The 17,159-nt window shown below is 37.2% G+C and overlaps 1 protein-coding gene across 1 annotated transcript in view; it reads right to left on the minus strand.

Annotated features, from left to right (window-relative positions):
- Positions 1–17,159, minus strand: part of LOC105490369 (acyl-CoA dehydrogenase family member 11) — a 97,613-nt gene that overhangs the window by 53,673 nt on the left and 26,781 nt on the right. Inside the window, exons 8-11 of the mRNA XM_011755892.3 lie at positions 15,825–15,931; positions 14,187–14,313; positions 6,637–6,714; positions 5,812–5,950 (exon numbers count right to left, since the gene is read on the minus strand). Coding sequence (XP_011754194.2) covers positions 5,812–5,950; positions 6,637–6,714; positions 14,187–14,313; positions 15,825–15,931 — 451 coding nt within the window. The remainder of the gene's footprint in view (positions 1–5,811; positions 5,951–6,636; positions 6,715–14,186; positions 14,314–15,824; positions 15,932–17,159) is intronic.

Genomic DNA, 17,159 nt, shown 5'->3' on the forward strand with positions numbered 1-17,159 from the left:
CGACACAGCGAGATTCCGTCTCAAAAAAAAAAAAAAAAAAAAAAAAAGCCCAGGACCAGACGGATTCACAGTTGATTTCTACCAGAGGAACAAAGAAGAGCTGGTACCATTACTTCTGAAACTATTCCAAACAATACAAAAAGAAGGACTCCTCCTTAACTCATTTTATGAGGCCAGTATCATCCTGATACCAAAACCTGGCAGAGACACAACAAAAAAAGAAAATTTCAGGCCAATATCCCTGATGAACATCGATGTGAAAATCCTCGATAAAATACTGGCAAACCGAATCCAGCAGCACATCTAAAAGCTTATACACCACAATCAAGTTGGCTTCATCCCTGGGATCCAAGACTGGTTCAACATATGCAAATCAATCAATGTAATCCATCACATAAACAGAACCAATGACAAAAACCACATGATTGTCTCAACAGATGCAGAAAAGGCCTTTGATAAAATTCAACACCCCTTCATGCAAAAAACTCTCAATAAACTAGGTATTGATAGAACGTATCTCAAAATAATAAGAGCTATTTATGACAAACCCACAGCCAATATCATATTGAATGGGCAAAAGCTGGAAGCATTCCCTTTGAAAACTGGCACAAGACAAGGGTGCCCTCTCTCACCATTCCTATTCAACATAGTATTGGAAGTTCTGGCCAGGGCAATCAGGCAAGAGAAAGAAATAAAGAGTATTTGAATAGGAAGAGAGGAAGTAAAATTGTCCCTGTTTGCAGATGACATGATTGTATATCTAGAAAACTCCATCATCGGCCAGGCGCAGTGGATCATACCTGTAATCCCAGCACTTTGGGAGGCCAAGGCGGATGGATCACCTGAGGTCTGGAGCTTGAGACCAGCCTGGTCAACACCGCAAAACCATGTCTCTACTAAAAGTACAAAAATTAGCTGGGCATGGTGGGAGGCGCCTGTGATCCCAGCTACTCAGGAGGCTGAGGCAGGAGAATTGCTTGAACCTGGGAGGTGGAGGTTGCAGTGAGCCAAGATTGCGCCACTACACTCCAGCTTGGGCGAGAAGAGTGAGACTCGTCTCAAAAAAAAAAAAAAAAAAAAAAAAGGAAGAAAGAAAAAAGAAAACCCCATCGTCTCAGCCCCCAAAATCTCCTTAAGCTGATAAGCAACTTCATCGAAGTCTCAGGATAAAAAATCAATGTGCAAAAATCACAAGCATTCCTATATACCAATAATAGACAAACAGAGAGCCAAATCTTGAGTGAACTCCCATTCACAATTGTTAGAGAATAAAATACCTAAGAATCCAACTTATAAGGGATGTGAAGGACCTCTTCAAGGAGAACTGCAAACCACTGCTCAAGGAAATACGAGAGGACACAACCAAATGGAAAAACATTCCATGCTCATGGATAGGAAGAATCAATATCATGAAAATGGCCACACTGCCCAAAGTAATTTACAGATTGAATGCCATCCCCATCAAGCTACCATTGACTTTCTTCACAGAATTAGAAGAAAAACTACTTTAAATTTCATATGGAACCAAAAAAGAGCCCATATAGTCAAGACAATCCTAAGCAAAAAGAACAAAGCTGGAGGCATCATGTTACCTGACTTCAAACTATACTACAAGGCTACAGTAACAAAAACAGCATGGTCCTGGTACCAAAATAGATATATAGACCGATGAACAGAACAGAGGCCTCAGAAATAACACCACACGTCTACAACCATCTGATCTTTGACAAACCTGACAAAAACAAGCAATGTGGGAAGGATTTCCTATTTAATAAATGGTGTTGGGAAAACTGGCTAGCCACATGCAGAAAGCAGAAACTGGATCCCTTCCTTACACTTTATACAAAAAATAACTCAAGATGGATTAAAAACTTAAATGTAAGACCTAAAACGACAAAAACCCTAGAAGAAAACCTAGGCAATACCATTCAGTACATAGGCATGGGCAAAGACTTCATGACTAAAATACCAAAAGCAATGGCAACAAAAGCCAGAATAGACAAATGGGATCTAATTAAATGAAAGAGCTTCTGCACAGCAAAAGAAACTATCACCAGAGTGAAAAGGCCACCTGCAGAACGGGAGAAAATTTTTGCAATCCATCCATCTGACAAAGAGCTAATATCCAGAATCTACAAAGAACTTAGACAAATTTACAAGAAAAAAACAAAAAACCCCATCCATCAAAAAGTGGGCAAAGGATATGAACAGACACTTCTCCAAAGCAGACATTTATGTGGCCAACAAACATACGAAAAAAAGCTAATCATCACTGGTCATTAGAGAAATGCAAATCAAAACCACAATGAGATACCATCTCACACCAGTTAGAATGGTGATCATCAAAAAGTTAGGAAACAATAGATGCTGGAGAGGATGTGGAGAAATAGGAAAGCTTTTACACTGTTGGTGGGAGTGTAAATTAGTTCAACCATTACGGAAGACAGTGTGGCGATTCCTCAAAGATCTAGAACCATTTGACCCAGCGATCCCATTACTGGATATATACCCAAAGGATTATAAATCATTCTACCATAAACACACATGCACATGTATGTTTATTGCAGCACTATTTACAATAGCAAAGACTTGGAACCAACCCAAATCCCCATCAATGATAAACTGGATAAAGAAAATGTGGCACATACACACCATGGAATACTATGTAGCCATAAAAAACGGATGAGTTCCTGTCCTTTGCAGGGACATGGATGAAGCTGGAAACCATCATTTTCAGCAAACTAATACAGGAACAGAAAACCACAGACTGCATGTTCTCACTCATAAGTGGGAGTTGAACAATGAGAACACATGGACACAGGGAGGGGAACATCACATATCAGCGCCTGTCGCAAGGTAAGGGGCTAGGGGAGAGATAGCATTAAGAAAAACACCTAATGTAGATGACAGTAAACCCCCATGGCACATGTATACCTATGTAACAAACCTGCACGTTCTGTGCATGTATCCCAGAACTTAAAGTATATAAACAAATATCAGCCCAAAGGCCCCCAAATTTTCTAGTAATAGCTTTAGAATTAAAGTTGCTATTTTCAACATTCCAATACACAATATTGTATGACTTATTGAAGGGGGGAAAAAGGGCAAACTGGAAGACTATGTATGTTTCCCATATGTTTTATAACTATTTGGGAAATGGTCTGGGTGACTTAAGTAGAAATTCATCTTTTATACTTAAGAAACCTCTTGAAGTATTTACTCAACATCAATTATATTGCCTTCTTCATCTGCTTTGGAAATGACCCAAAACACAATGCTTAAGGCCTTCATGGTATCTCCACCACAAAGAGAAAATGCCTAGTTTTCTATTTATAGTTTTACACAACTTGCTTACTTAGGAGACTTGCTCATCATTTCTTAGTCAAATCAAATCTCTGTCCAATTTTAAAATTTCAGCAATTTAGTTATCTCATAAAGGCAGTACAACTGATGGACTCATGAAATTTTAATGCTAGAGAAAAATCCATGACCATCTAGTGAAAAGTGAGTTAACAGGTCAAATAATAAAACAGTGGCAGAGCTCCATCTGCAAAAGAAGTCTTTGGTAGCATTATTTTTCATATTATGATCCATTAGTGCACTATGAAATCAACTTAATGGAATATAGCTAGCATTCTCTAAAAAACTTAATAGAACAAAATATAATGCATTAGATTAGACTCAGTGGAAAACATCCAAATGCACTTGCATGTAGTAAGAGAAACTCTTGTTTTGTGAAACTTCTGTTTCAATAATATACATCTATCCATTCATCCATCCATCCATCCATCCATTCTGAACATATACATATACCTATATATTCTACAAATTGGATCACAATATAAAATATAAAATATATTTCTTACTATGAGTAGCAATCAAAAATTAGCATTCAGTTCCCTTTCCACAAAATCATGCTACCTATGTAGAATGATGTAATAGCCTTACACAGTTGAGACGAAATCTTTAGAAGCTCTGTGAATAGATTTTACTTTTAGAGTAGCTTATTATCGGAATACAATGTAGTACAGCAGTAATTTGATAAATCAGTGTTTGGAAAAGAGAAAATCATTTCAGGGACAAGTTCAACCATTATCAGAACTCTACAAACTATTTTAACGATGCCAAAGAAATGAGACAAAGTCCAGTGTGGAAAATCCAGACTGCATTTTGTCTCAGAAGTCCAGTATTGCCTTATATACCTCTTTCTGGCAGCCTACATTAACTTGTTTTTGGTAGAGCTTTAGCACCAGGGCCATATATAAACACAAAAGGCAATACTGAGGTATATCTTGTACAGGGATGGGCCTGCCATTGGATATTGTACCATAATCATCCTACCACAAATCAAGTGCTAGTCCTTGATTGGTAGCATTAGGATAATCAGAGTAATTTGAAAAAAATATATATATTCCCACGGTCTACCCTAGATATACTGAATCAGAATCTCTAGGGATAGAGGCTGGGAATCTAGATTTTTCAAAAGTTCCTTAGGTGGTTCTTCTGCAAATCCAGGTTTTAAGATACCTCCTACAGACTACATTCCAGGTTTACTCCTTTCATTTTACTTTTTTAAAAATTGGCCTCCTTCCTTCATCTTTTCAATTTGACGTTCACCTCAAAATCCTTGGAGGCATCCTTGACTCTTCCATTAATACCCCATATCCAATCAGGATATCCTCATGGCTCTGCCTTTAAAATATATTTAGAATCCTGCTACTTATCACCCACTGCACTACTACCACCCCAGTCTAAACCACCATTATCTCTCACCGGGATTATTGCCACGGACTCTCTGCTTCCCTCTTACCCTCCTTTGGTCAATTCTCAACATAGCAGTCAAGGTGATCCTTTCAAAACTGAAGTTACAACTTATCACTAATCTGCTCAAAATTCCCATTGGCTCATCCTTTCAATGAAGGTATAAGCCCCTCTTATGTGCCCTATAAAGCTCAAAATATGACGCCCTTACCTCTCTGATCTCTTTGCCTATTCTTTTCCTGGCCACACTGGCCTCTCTGGTTATTACTGGAATACATCAATTACACTCTTGCCTTTTCTGTTCCCTCTGCTATAAAAACTCTTTCCCCATATAACAGCATGGCTAACTCAAGCAATCACCTTATACAAGTTATTATCAAATGTCATTTTTCTCAATGAGGCCTATCCTGACCATTCTATTTAAAAATGTAACCCATATTCCCTGTACTTCCAATTTCAGAGCTCCCCTATTCTGCTGGTTTTTTCCCAAAGCACTTTTCATCTTCAAACTTATTACATAAGTTTGAAGTTTACTTATTATAATTATTATTTATTTTTGTCTCTTTGTATGTCAACTAGATCCTTGAAGGAAGGCATCTCTGTGTATTTTATTCACTGATATATCATTGCAAGAACACAGAACACTGCCTGGGACATAGTAGGTAATCAGTAAATAATTGGTAAATGAATGGTTTATTCATTTGGTGAATGAACAGTGAGGCTAACCAAAAGATCTGAAACTCTCTATCCATTCCAACTAGTAATAGAAATATCCAATTCCCAATCAGGAAACTGAGATCCTTACATGACCAATCCCTTTGGTGGCTAATTTTTTTCACCAATACTCTTAATTGTAATGATATTTAACAAAAGAATAGTCCAATGAAAATTTCAAATCCATTTCTTACATTTAAATCAAAGTAACTGAAAAATAAAATTATAGCCAAATTCGTAAGTCAATAACTTTGTATAAAAACACATTCTTAGATAGAAATTTTAAACACTGATCAAAATATTAGAAAAAAATCTGTTTTCAATTAATGTAGTAACCTGGTGCTTGGCAGTTAAAGACATCTGGAGCAAAAAAGCATTTTCCTGTTTCTTCAGCAATCAAGGCATAGTCCACGTTGCTGAGACCGCTGACAGCCGGCAAAAACAAGTTCCAGAGACCCTCGGCTTTAGCCATTTCCTGTCAAAGTGATGAACACGCTAGAGTGACCATAATTTACCAGGACTCACACTAGTTTATTTCTTTTTAAAATATTGGTATTTATGACCTTTGAAATTTAAAAACACTTATGGAGTTATTTATTTTACTGTATTCTCCAGTGAGCAAAACCAAGTTCTTACTAATTCATTATAAATCAACAGTTTAACCACTAATAAAACGTCTTTTCCTCCAAGCTTCCTTGGATTTGGCTGAAAAATTAAGTTGGCTACTTGAGAATTTCTTATTGAATCAGAACTATTACAATCTCCCACATTTGAGTATAATATGCCAAATACACTACTTTGTGCATTTTAATTTCTTACATGAATTGATGTTAAGATTTGAAAAACATGAAATTTAGATTAATTCTATGTGGGACAAATGACCTGCCTTGACTTCAGTCTCAATTCAGTGATGGCTAATAATGAATAGTTTTAATCATATTTTTCCCTTTGAACAGCTGTAAGAGGTTGTCTTCATTACTACCATATATAGAACACTACCTAGCCTAATTTGTATGTTATGGACTCTATTAACTTGCTTTTTTAAAAGGTTATATTGATATAATTTTCCTCTACAGATATAACAATAGCAACAACAAACTAAGGTCTAGGGTCTCAAAAAACACTTGCATATGAATTTTCCAGCGTTAAAGATTTTCTTACCTTGAGTTTATTAATCACTAAAGGTCTTCCCCACTTGTTCACTGAATTTTCATTTTGAACATAGAACTCAATTACCTCCTTAAAGTAATAAAAGAAAAAAATTTCATTAGCTAAAGTTAATACAAAGTAAACAACATCATAAACTGCTAATATCTAAAATAAACATTTTTAGGCGAAGATGCTTTTTCAGCTATTATTAAACCAGACGCAGAAGCATAAAACATTCTAAAGGTTTACTGATCACAAAATCATGCTGCCACAATATTAGATAGTAGGCTACTAAAATCTTATACCAAGATTTGAGTGTTTCATTTCTAGCAATATGGCAAACTAGACAGTCATAGAAACCCCTCAACTAAAAACATTGGGTAAAATATTAAAAATAGTTTTTAAATACATTTATTAATACATAGCCATGCTGGAAGGAAAATAAGAAAATTCCTTGGAGGCCAGAAACAAAAAAGCCTGCTCTTCAAGTGTGAGCACACATTGCAGCCAAGTTTGCCCAGGGCATATAGGCTGATCTATGTTAGCCTAGGTAGGCCCTAGGTTTTAATGGGCCACATAGGCAGGAGTCAGACACAGTCAAATGCCTCAAACATGGCAAGAGGGAGGATCAAAGATCAGCTCTTCCCTCCACCAAAGCTAGGCTGCTTGATGGGTAAAACCTAAGTGGAAGAAAATTTAAAAAGCAAAAATAAACAGAAAACCCACCCCTCAGAAGTAGACCACGGAAATACAGGCCTTTATATAGGTCTTAGCTCTGGTTGGAATAGACAAAATAAACACTTCTAACTGAAGCCTGTCTTCACCCAAGTTTGGGACTGAATTCATAGACTTATGGGGCTCTAAAACTGCAAGCTAACATTTAAGTTTGCAATGTTTCTGGTGACTGTGCCTGCTAACACATGGCAGATGCGAAAACAAATCCTATCTGTAGGAAAGACCTTCAAACAAAGCCTTAAATAACTTTCACAGATAAAATTCCAGAACATGAGTTCAAAATAAAAAAGGTACTTATCACTCAAGGAAACAAGCCACCATTAGTAAGAGTTAGCAAAAACAATCATTCACCCAGACAGAATTGCACTTCCCAAAGACTATAAATAGAGTAATGATCAGTCACAGGACATAAACTATTTGTGTTTAACATGTTTCAAGAATAAAGGAAGAAATTAAAAGCATAACAAAGGGCTATCAAAAGTGACCAGGCACATTTGAAAAAGAATTGAATAAAACCTAAAGAAAGGAAAACCATAGAAATGAAACTTAAAAACTCTATGGCAGTGATTCCCAAATTTTGGTGGCTCTAAGAATCTCCTGGGGAACTTGGTAAAAATATGGGGGCCTAAGCTGTGTCCTACTTCAATGAACCTGCACTTCTGTGTCCTTTACTAGCTTAAGCAATTCTCACACACTCCAAAATCTGAAAACAGTTACTCTGTGGATGTTGAAAAGTAGATTAGATAACAGCTGAAAAAACAAGTCATAAATTGGAAGAAAGATCTGAAGAAATTTCTCAGAATGATGCACAGAAACTCAAAAGAAGGCAAATATGAGTGGTAAAGGAATATAACGAATTCAAAGAGAAGTTCTAACATAAGTCTAACTGGAGTCCCAGACACAAAGAATGAAGAGACGCTATATTTGGAAAAATTACTCTTAAAAGTTTTTGGAACTGATATGACAGCAATCCTCAAATTTGGAAAGCCAATGAGGCCAGAGCATAGTAAAATTACAGAACATTAAAGAGAAAGAAAAGTTCTTAAAAAGAGAAAGAGGAAGTTGCCTCCTTAGCACAGTAGGCAGTGTATCAGTCTCATAATCTGAAAAAGAGAAAGAAGAGGGGGAAAAAAGAAAGATTACTGATAATTAAACAACAGTTAAGATTGACAGCTGACTTCTCAAAGCAACAAATGAAGCCAGAAATCACTGGGATAATAGCTTCAATTGCTGAGAGAAAATAACTGTCACTGCAAAATTCTATATTCAGTAAAACTATCTCTATAAAACTAGGGCAAAATAAAGGTATTAACAATAAGTAAAGTCATTGACACCTCTCCCCAGCAAGGAAAAAAGAAAACAAAACAGAACAAAACAAAAAAAAAAAGAAAAGAAAAACAAATGAAAGGTTTATTAGCACATTCACACTAAAGGAACTTGACCTAGAAGAAACATCTGAGTTGCAAGAAGGAATAGTAAATAAAATGATAAATAGGTAGGTAAACTTAAAATTTTAAACTATAATCCCAGCATGTGGGGAGGCCAAGGTAGGCCACAAATTCAAGGCTGGCCAGAATCAGAATTCTGGCCAGAGGTCAGAAATTCAAGGCTGGCCAACATAATCAAACCCATCTCTACCAAAATATACACAAATTAGTTGAGTGTGGTGGCACATGGCTATAGTCCCAGCTACTCAGGAGGCTGAGGCAGGAGAATCACTTGAACACTTGAACCTAGGAAGCAGAGGTTGCAGTGAGCTGAGATCGCCCTACCTCACTCCAGCCTGGGTGACAGAATGAGACTGTCTCAAAAAAAAAAAAAGAAAAAGCCAGATAAAACAATAACAATCTCTAATTTATACAACTAAAATAATCAATATAGAACAAAAATATTGGAGTATAACCCCATTTTCCAATATTTTGCTATTATAGTATCTCTGTATGTTTCTACACTTAGGCTAGTGGTATTACTTATAAACATTGTCAAAACTCTTAATCCATATTATCCAATTATTTTCCAAATCATTCTTATCAATTTACACTCATATAACAATGTACTAAAATGTTGCTTTCATTGAAGCATGGCTAGTCTACAGTATTGCTGTATTTAGTGAGAACCTCAAGAAGGCAAAGGTCTGCTCTTTCAAAGGTACCAGGATGAATAGCCCTTGTCATTTCTGTCAGGAAGTCAGTTAAATTGGAAGATTTCCTGTTTGGGGTTGTTTATTATTTCCATCCCTTATACTGCCTTGGAAATATTCAGTGCTACTGTGTTTGAAAAGAAATATGTAATACATTTCTCATTTTCTAATCTCTGACCACCTTTTCTCATCTCTGATCACAGTCTGAAGAAATTAAATTATGCCAGTGTTTATATAATTATTTTAAAATTTGTATTATTTAATACTTTGAGTTCTAAATTTTATCCATTTAGATATTTGCAAAGTTTATTTGTGGCATGGTAGGATTCAAAATTAAATAAAATTCCTCACTACAAAGAACCCTTCTTTGGTTCTTAAAGTAAGAAAAGTAATTTATAGTTAATAGCCAAAAGCAGAAACTAGGCTTGGTGCCTGGTCAATCTTCCCAAAATATCACCTGTAGCATTCTGTGTCCTCATTCACTGACAGAGATACTAATTTTGAGTATGTTGGTTGGTTCAGCATCTTAAATCTGAGCCTACAAATAATTTTGCAAAATGTTTTTCATTTTAAACTGAAGTCTACTAGAAAGAAGCAACAGAGTTCATCCTTAGTACATTAGACTCAGTAGGGAAGTATGATTAATGTTACCATGAATGCTAAAAGTGTGTTCTCAGTGTGTTATGTTGCTAGTTCCTGTTTTACATGCTATTTTTAGGATGTCTTATCCACTTTAAATTGGCTTAAACTAGCTTTTAATATTTTCATAGATATGGGTTATGTCCTCACTTTATAATATTCAAGGGGTTTCAAAAGGTCATTAGAAAAGTTTAAATGAAGCTTATGTTTTCTCATTATAGAAAATTTGAAAGTACCTAAAAATATAAAGAAAAAGTCATCAAGAATCTCAGTAGTTAAAGACAAGTGCTGTTAAAGTATTGTATTATATGATACAACCTATTTTCTAGAAATGACTGTTTTGGTTTCCGTAAACTTAGTTATAATAATGTTGGATAGAATCTTATATAGATTTTTCCCTCTTTCATTTTGAAAAAGCTATTTACTTTTCTCCAAATATAATCTCCAAATAATATCCTCTAATATGCTACACAGAGATTTGTATTGTTCACAATCATTCTACAGAATAAAACATTTTTACAGATGTTGGTACAGTACGACTTTTTTAAAAGAAGAAAAAGCTCACATTATCAGATATGGATATGTCTCAGATTTAAAGGATCTTCAAAGATTGTGGCTTTTCTGGTCACACAAAACATTGGCAATCTTCCCTTTAAAGCCACAGGCTGCTTTTTTATTTATCTTAAAGCACTTCCTTTTATTGCAGATTTTTTGTACATATTTCAATAGCTGCATGATACGAAGTTCAGCAGAGTATCACAACCTAACTTGTGATACCTCTTCTGTGCTGCAGTTTCTCTTATATGCTTATTCACATTTACCAATGAAAGAACAAGCCTGCCTGGTTTCCTCTGCCAATTCTGGCCTCTCCTCTGAATGATGGGCTGGTTCCAAGTACTAGCATGCTATCAGATAGGCTTCATTTTAGAGAAAGTAGGTCGGAATCAGGCAGTAACCAGGGAGGATAGACAACCTGAGATTTCTGCCCAATCCCTACCACCCTCCCCCACCCCCCCAAAAAAGAAAAGTTGGCCAGGTGCGGTGGCTCACACCTGTAATCCCAGTGCTCTGGGAGGCTAAGGCGGGAGGACTGCTTGAAACCAGTAGTTCTGGGCAACAGAGTGAGACCTGGTCTCTACAAAAAAATGTAAAAATTAGCCCAGTATGGTGGCATATTCCTGTAATCCCAGCTACTCAGGAGGCTGAGTTGGGTGGTTCGCTTGAGCCCTGAAGTTTGAGGCTGCAGTGAGCTAGGATCACATCATACACTCCAGCTTGGAGACTCAGCAAGACCCTGTCTCTTGAAAAATAAAAATTAAAATTAAAAAATTAAAAAATAATAATAATAAAATAAATAAATAAAAGGCTGGGTGCAGTGGCTCGTGCCTGTAATCCCAGCACTTTGGGAGGCCGATGTGGGCAGATCACGAGGTCAGGAGTTCGAGACCAGCCTGGCCAATATGGTGAAACTCCATCCCTACTAAAAATACAAAAATTAGCCAGGCGGCCGGGCGCGGTGGCTCAAGCCTGTAATCCCAGCACTTTGGGAGGCCGAGACGGGCGGATCACGAGGTCAGGAGATCAAGACCATCCTGGCTAACACGGTGAAACCCCGTCTCTACTAAAAATACAAAAAACTAGCCAGGCGAGGTGGCGGGCGCCTGTAGTCCCAGCTACTCGGGAGGCTGAGGCAGGAGAATGGCGGGAACCCGGGAGGCGGAGCTTGCAGTGAGCTGAGATCTGGCCACTGCACTCCAGCCTGGGCGACAGAGCGAGACTCCGCCTCAAATAAATAAATAAATAAATAAATAAAAAATTAGCCAGGCATGGTGGCAGGTGCCTGTAGTCCCAGTTACTTGGGAGGCTGAGGCGGAGGAATTGCTTGAACCCAGGAGGCGGAGGTTGCAGTGGGCTGAGATGGTGCCACTGTACTCCAGCCTGGGCAATAGAGACTACATTGAAAAAAAAAAAAAAAAAGCCAAAGCATGGAAGACCCTCCTCTAGGGCACTAAATCTCATGTTGAAGCCCTGGCTTCTTTGAAACAGATCATTTGCTTTTTTGTTGCTGTTGAGACAGGGTCTCACTCTGTTGCCCAGGCTGTAGTGCAGTGGCAAAATCTTGGCTCCCTGCAACCTCTGCCTCCCAGGTACAAGCAATCCACCCAAGTAGCTGGGACTAGAGGTGTGTACCACGTCGGGCTAATTTTTGTATTTTTAGTCGAGATTGGGTTTACACCATGTTGCCCAGGCTGGTCTCAAACTCCTGGGCTCAAGCCATCCACCAGCCTCGGCCTCCCACAGTGCTGTGATTACAGGCTTGAGCCAGCATACTGGCCCATTTGCATTTTTTTGGACGGCTGTTGCAGCCTTCTGTTTGGGGGCAAACACTACTGTTATAACAGGTTGTAAGAGATCAACCCAAGCAGTCATCCATGTGCAGGTAATTTTAAAATCAAACATCTTGATTTCTTTCCCTTTCTCATTTTTGCTGTCTATATAAGCCAATCACACGGGCTCCATTGCGGGAAAATGGTTGCCACTTGTGCTACAGCCTTCTTCCAAAATTCTTTTGAGATATGGCTTCCGTTGTTTCATTATTCTAGGGGTTAATCCATTCTGCTTTCCAAATCTAATTTCCATTCTCTTTTCAAAACCTTAATTCCTCTGATATGTCCCTCTTCTGTTTTCAAGCGTATACCAATTTATTCCATTTTATAAACAAACTTTATTATTTATTAAATTGGATTTTATTTGAGGGAGGGGAAGACAGTGTTGAATTCCCACTGCTATCTTAACCTAAAAGTGTTGCATTCCCTTTTTAATACTCAAAAGCTCACAGTTTTAAAAATCAGAATTGAACAAATACTAACTAGATCAGAAAATATTCAACATGACACTTTAGTCACTAAACACATGTGAGAGGTGACTATTTTAGAAAGAATTTCCTCACTTTAAGTAGTATTTTTAAAAGAAATTATACCCTATTCTGAGACAAAGTTAATCTCAAGCCAGATATTTACTAAAAATATAATATTTATATAATTCGAGCAATAGCACAAACTGTCCTACAAACACATATTAGCTCTGAACATTTCTGTTGAAAGGATTTTGGTCTCTTTCAGTTCCCTATTTGATTTTGCCAGGCTAGTTGCAGATCTCTCAGAATCATAGATGATTAAAATGAGAATGTATTGTGTATTTAGTCATACCTACTCACATTGTAGAGGAAAATACTGAGGCCACTAAAGACCACCTAACACAAGGCCACCTAACTTGTGACAGGAATAGACTAGAATAAAGCCATCTGCATTTCTACACCAGTGTTCTACCCACATACACACACCCTGCCCCACCTCCCTTACATATTTTTGTAAAAGTTTTTTGATCTTTTCTTCACAACATTTATCATCTCTTATTTAGCGTCTTCCTTTCCTGCTAAAGTCTAAGCTTCACATGAGCATAAGCCCTGTATGTCTTATTATTTATTTACATTCGGTAGCTCTCCAGGTGCCTAAGCCATCATCAAGTGCCCAATAATTATTTGGTAACTGAATGAATGGATGTTCCATGTTGCCTCTCTACTCTCAGTGAACTTATTGAAACTTAATGCCTTAAAATAGTAGCTTATAGGGAAGAGGGGTGGTAGTATCTGTGAACAGCTTGAAATGATATGTAAAATTCTCTAAGTGTGTCTATCTTGTATAGTCAACACTTCTCATTAAATTGTCAAAGGGGTCCATATTTACAAAAAAAAAAAAAAAAAAAAAAGATAATGCCTTAGGACAAGGCCCCCAAAGTAGTGTTTTACTCTAATATATTTAGGCTCCCAATTTTAAAACTACTAATTCTCTTTGGCTTAATTATAAAGCCACAGACTTATCTGTGCATTCCCTGGGTGCTATCGTGGCTCAATGCTAACGTGAGAAGAAGAATCCAGGTAAGGACTGACTGAAGAAAATGACACCATGCTTCTCCTATAAGCAGAAATCACAGAAGTATTCATCGATGGTCCTTTAGCACAAATACATTCTGTTTATATAATACTCACCTTTTCAGCTGGAAGAATGTGTTGTTTCATGAAATGCTTCACCTTGGTAAGAACTTCCTGACCTTTCCGAGTCTGCGCAAACAACTGTCCAGTACTATCAATCTGTGGTAGTACAGTACTGAAAGTCCTTTGCCAAAAGAAAAAAGGTTACAAAGATGTCCAAAGATCATCACCACATGTTTCTAATATAATGTGAAGTTTCCTCAGCTACCCAAAAAATATCCCCCAGAAGGAGGAGCTGTATTTCATATTTTTAAAAAGTCTTTCATATTGTGGACTGAATGTAGAATCTCTTATATTTTAAACATTTAACTTTAATGCTTAAAGCACTATTTGGGGAAAACATATAGGCCTGGCATCACCTCAAGCAATGTTAGTGATAGATGCAGGAGGCACAGGGTCTTGTCTGGACGTGCCCACAACGGACTGGGGGCACGCCTGCACACTGGGGGAATGGGGTGGAGCCACCGGGAATTTGAGCCTTATGTAGGGGGAGGAGGCTGGCCTCTTCAGCTAGCGTGTGGTAGCCTGGCATTCAATCTGTGAAGTGGGAGCCTGTTGGCAGGACCATCTCTTTCTTTGCGGAGAGCTTTCTTTCCGCTTAATAAATCGGGCCTCCTCACCCTTTAATGTGTCTGTGTGCCTATTTTTTCCTGTGAGACGAGAACCTGGATTTTAGCTGAACTAAGGAGCAAAAAATCCTGCTTCATTGGTTTTGAATCTTTATTGAAGTCACCTGTCAGACTCTCCAAAAGAAAAAGCAAAGAAGTTGAACACAAATAATCATTATTCTTAGTATTAATACATGCCTCACAAATACAGCTGCTGAATATTAGATCTGTAGAACAGAAAACCAAACACTGCATGCTCTCTCTCACTCATAAGTGGGAGTTGAACAAACCACCATGGCACATACATACCTATGTAACAAACCTGCAGGCTCTGCACATTTATCCCGGAACTTAAAAATAAATTAAAATAAAACAAAGAAGACCTGTAAAGGTCATTATGAAGCACAACAGAATCAATTGTAATGGTGTAGAGAGAACAAATACCCATCTATAAGATAAATTGGAAAAAGCAATTGCCCTAACATTATGCCATGGGTACTTGTGGCTTAAGCAGAATTTCTGGGACAGCATCACACATGCATTTGGTAAGCAATGGGAATGTAACTGGCAAAGTGTGTTCGATGCTTGAAAAAGTGCTCCCGCTGATGAAGACATGATGATGGGTTTCAAAGATGCTTATGAAATGTCTGAATAAAACTTAATGAAATATAACAGTGGAACAGAACAATATTTCTAAATTAATAAATCATCTTATACAATGCATTTTTAAAATTAGGTATATGTAAGTGACTTAAATATTAGAAAGAAACACTTGAGAGTTTTACCTATATCCTTAAAAGTTTACACATTCAAGTGGCACAAAAATACTTTTAAACTTAAATATGGAGATTTTCTTTATGTTTTAGGTCAATTTGTTTTTAGGCATAGAAGAGATTTACCAAAAAAAAACTATCGTGATTGGCAGCAGTATGCAATAAAAATAATCCCTACTCCCCTAAAGTTTATAACCTTCACATACCCAATAAAGGCTCTAATTTCAGTTAGCCAAGGAATCTGTTTTCCTTACCGTTTGGAGAGTTGTAGTCCAGTTTCTGCCAGAGGTTGCACAACATTGGCAAATAAAAAGCTATCCTCAGATGAATTATTTCCCAGAAGATATCTGCTATATATCCCCTACAAATAAACGTAGAACAATTAAAATTCATTGGAAACCGTCCTTCAACTATCCAATCAATCTTTCCAGTTTCTCAGTTATGTGGGACATTATACTCACACGGTATGAAGATGTAAAACAGACTATCAATGATATCAATGTACATGCAGGAGTAATTATACCCTTCTAAAGAGTCATACTCATATCATCCAGTTAATGCACTCTCATCCTAACATAATTCTAATTTATAATCAAATCAAACTTGAAAATGATCTCAGCAGTTACCAAAGATACCAAGTCTGCAAGTTATTTCACCTCTAAAGATCACTACCCTCCTTCATAATGGGGGAAAATCTAAAGAAACAAAAATAAGATTAAAAAAACTATAAAACCAAAGGGAAGACAATGAGATGATCTCTAAGAACATTTTATCTCATTTTTGGGCCCCTAATTTAGGTAAAACTGTCTCTTTTGAACAGTATTAGTTGAATGCTAATCAGTGTTTCTTTGATAATTCTCCATTTCTGTACTATCAACATAATAAATTCTTTCCTCTCCCCTAAAAACAAACATCACTGTGTCTTCTTTATGATTCCTTATACAATAAAACACTCTAATAGTTCTTCTATCATATTCAATTTTATATTTCCAATGAGATTGGAATGTTTATGATCATCTTGAAAGCTACTACATGTACAATATACATAGTTTATGTTGTACAATTTTTTTTGAGACGGAGTCTCACTCTGTCACCCAGGCTGGAGTGCAGTGGCGTGATCTCGGCTCACTGCAACCTCCACTTCCCAGGTTCAAGCGAATCCCCTGCCTCAGCCTCCTGAGTAGCTGGGACTACAGGCACATGCCACCACACCTGGCTAATTTTTTATTTTTAGTAGCTATGGAGTTTCACCACGTTGGCCAGGCTGGTCTAGAACTCCTGACCTCAGGTGATCCACCCGTCCCGGACTCCCAAAGTGATGGGATTACAGGCATAAGCCACTGCACCTGGCCTATGTTGTACATTTTAATGTCAATCATAATCCATGTCAAACTTTTATTTGAAATGAAAAGCCATTTCAAATTTAAAGCCTATTTGGTATCTTATTTGTGGAAACCGTCAAATACAGAGATATACCCATTTTGAGAAACCCATTCTTTCAACATGATTAACCAGGGTACAAGATGAGATGTAACACAACTATTTCAATTGTTCATGGATAGTATGAACTCTGAGGACAGAAAGTCAAT

The sequence above is a fragment of the Macaca nemestrina genome, chromosome 2 (assembly GCF_043159975.1).
Source record: "Macaca nemestrina isolate mMacNem1 chromosome 2, mMacNem.hap1, whole genome shotgun sequence".
In the NCBI taxonomy this organism is placed as follows: Eukaryota; Metazoa; Chordata; class Mammalia; order Primates; family Cercopithecidae; genus Macaca; species Macaca nemestrina.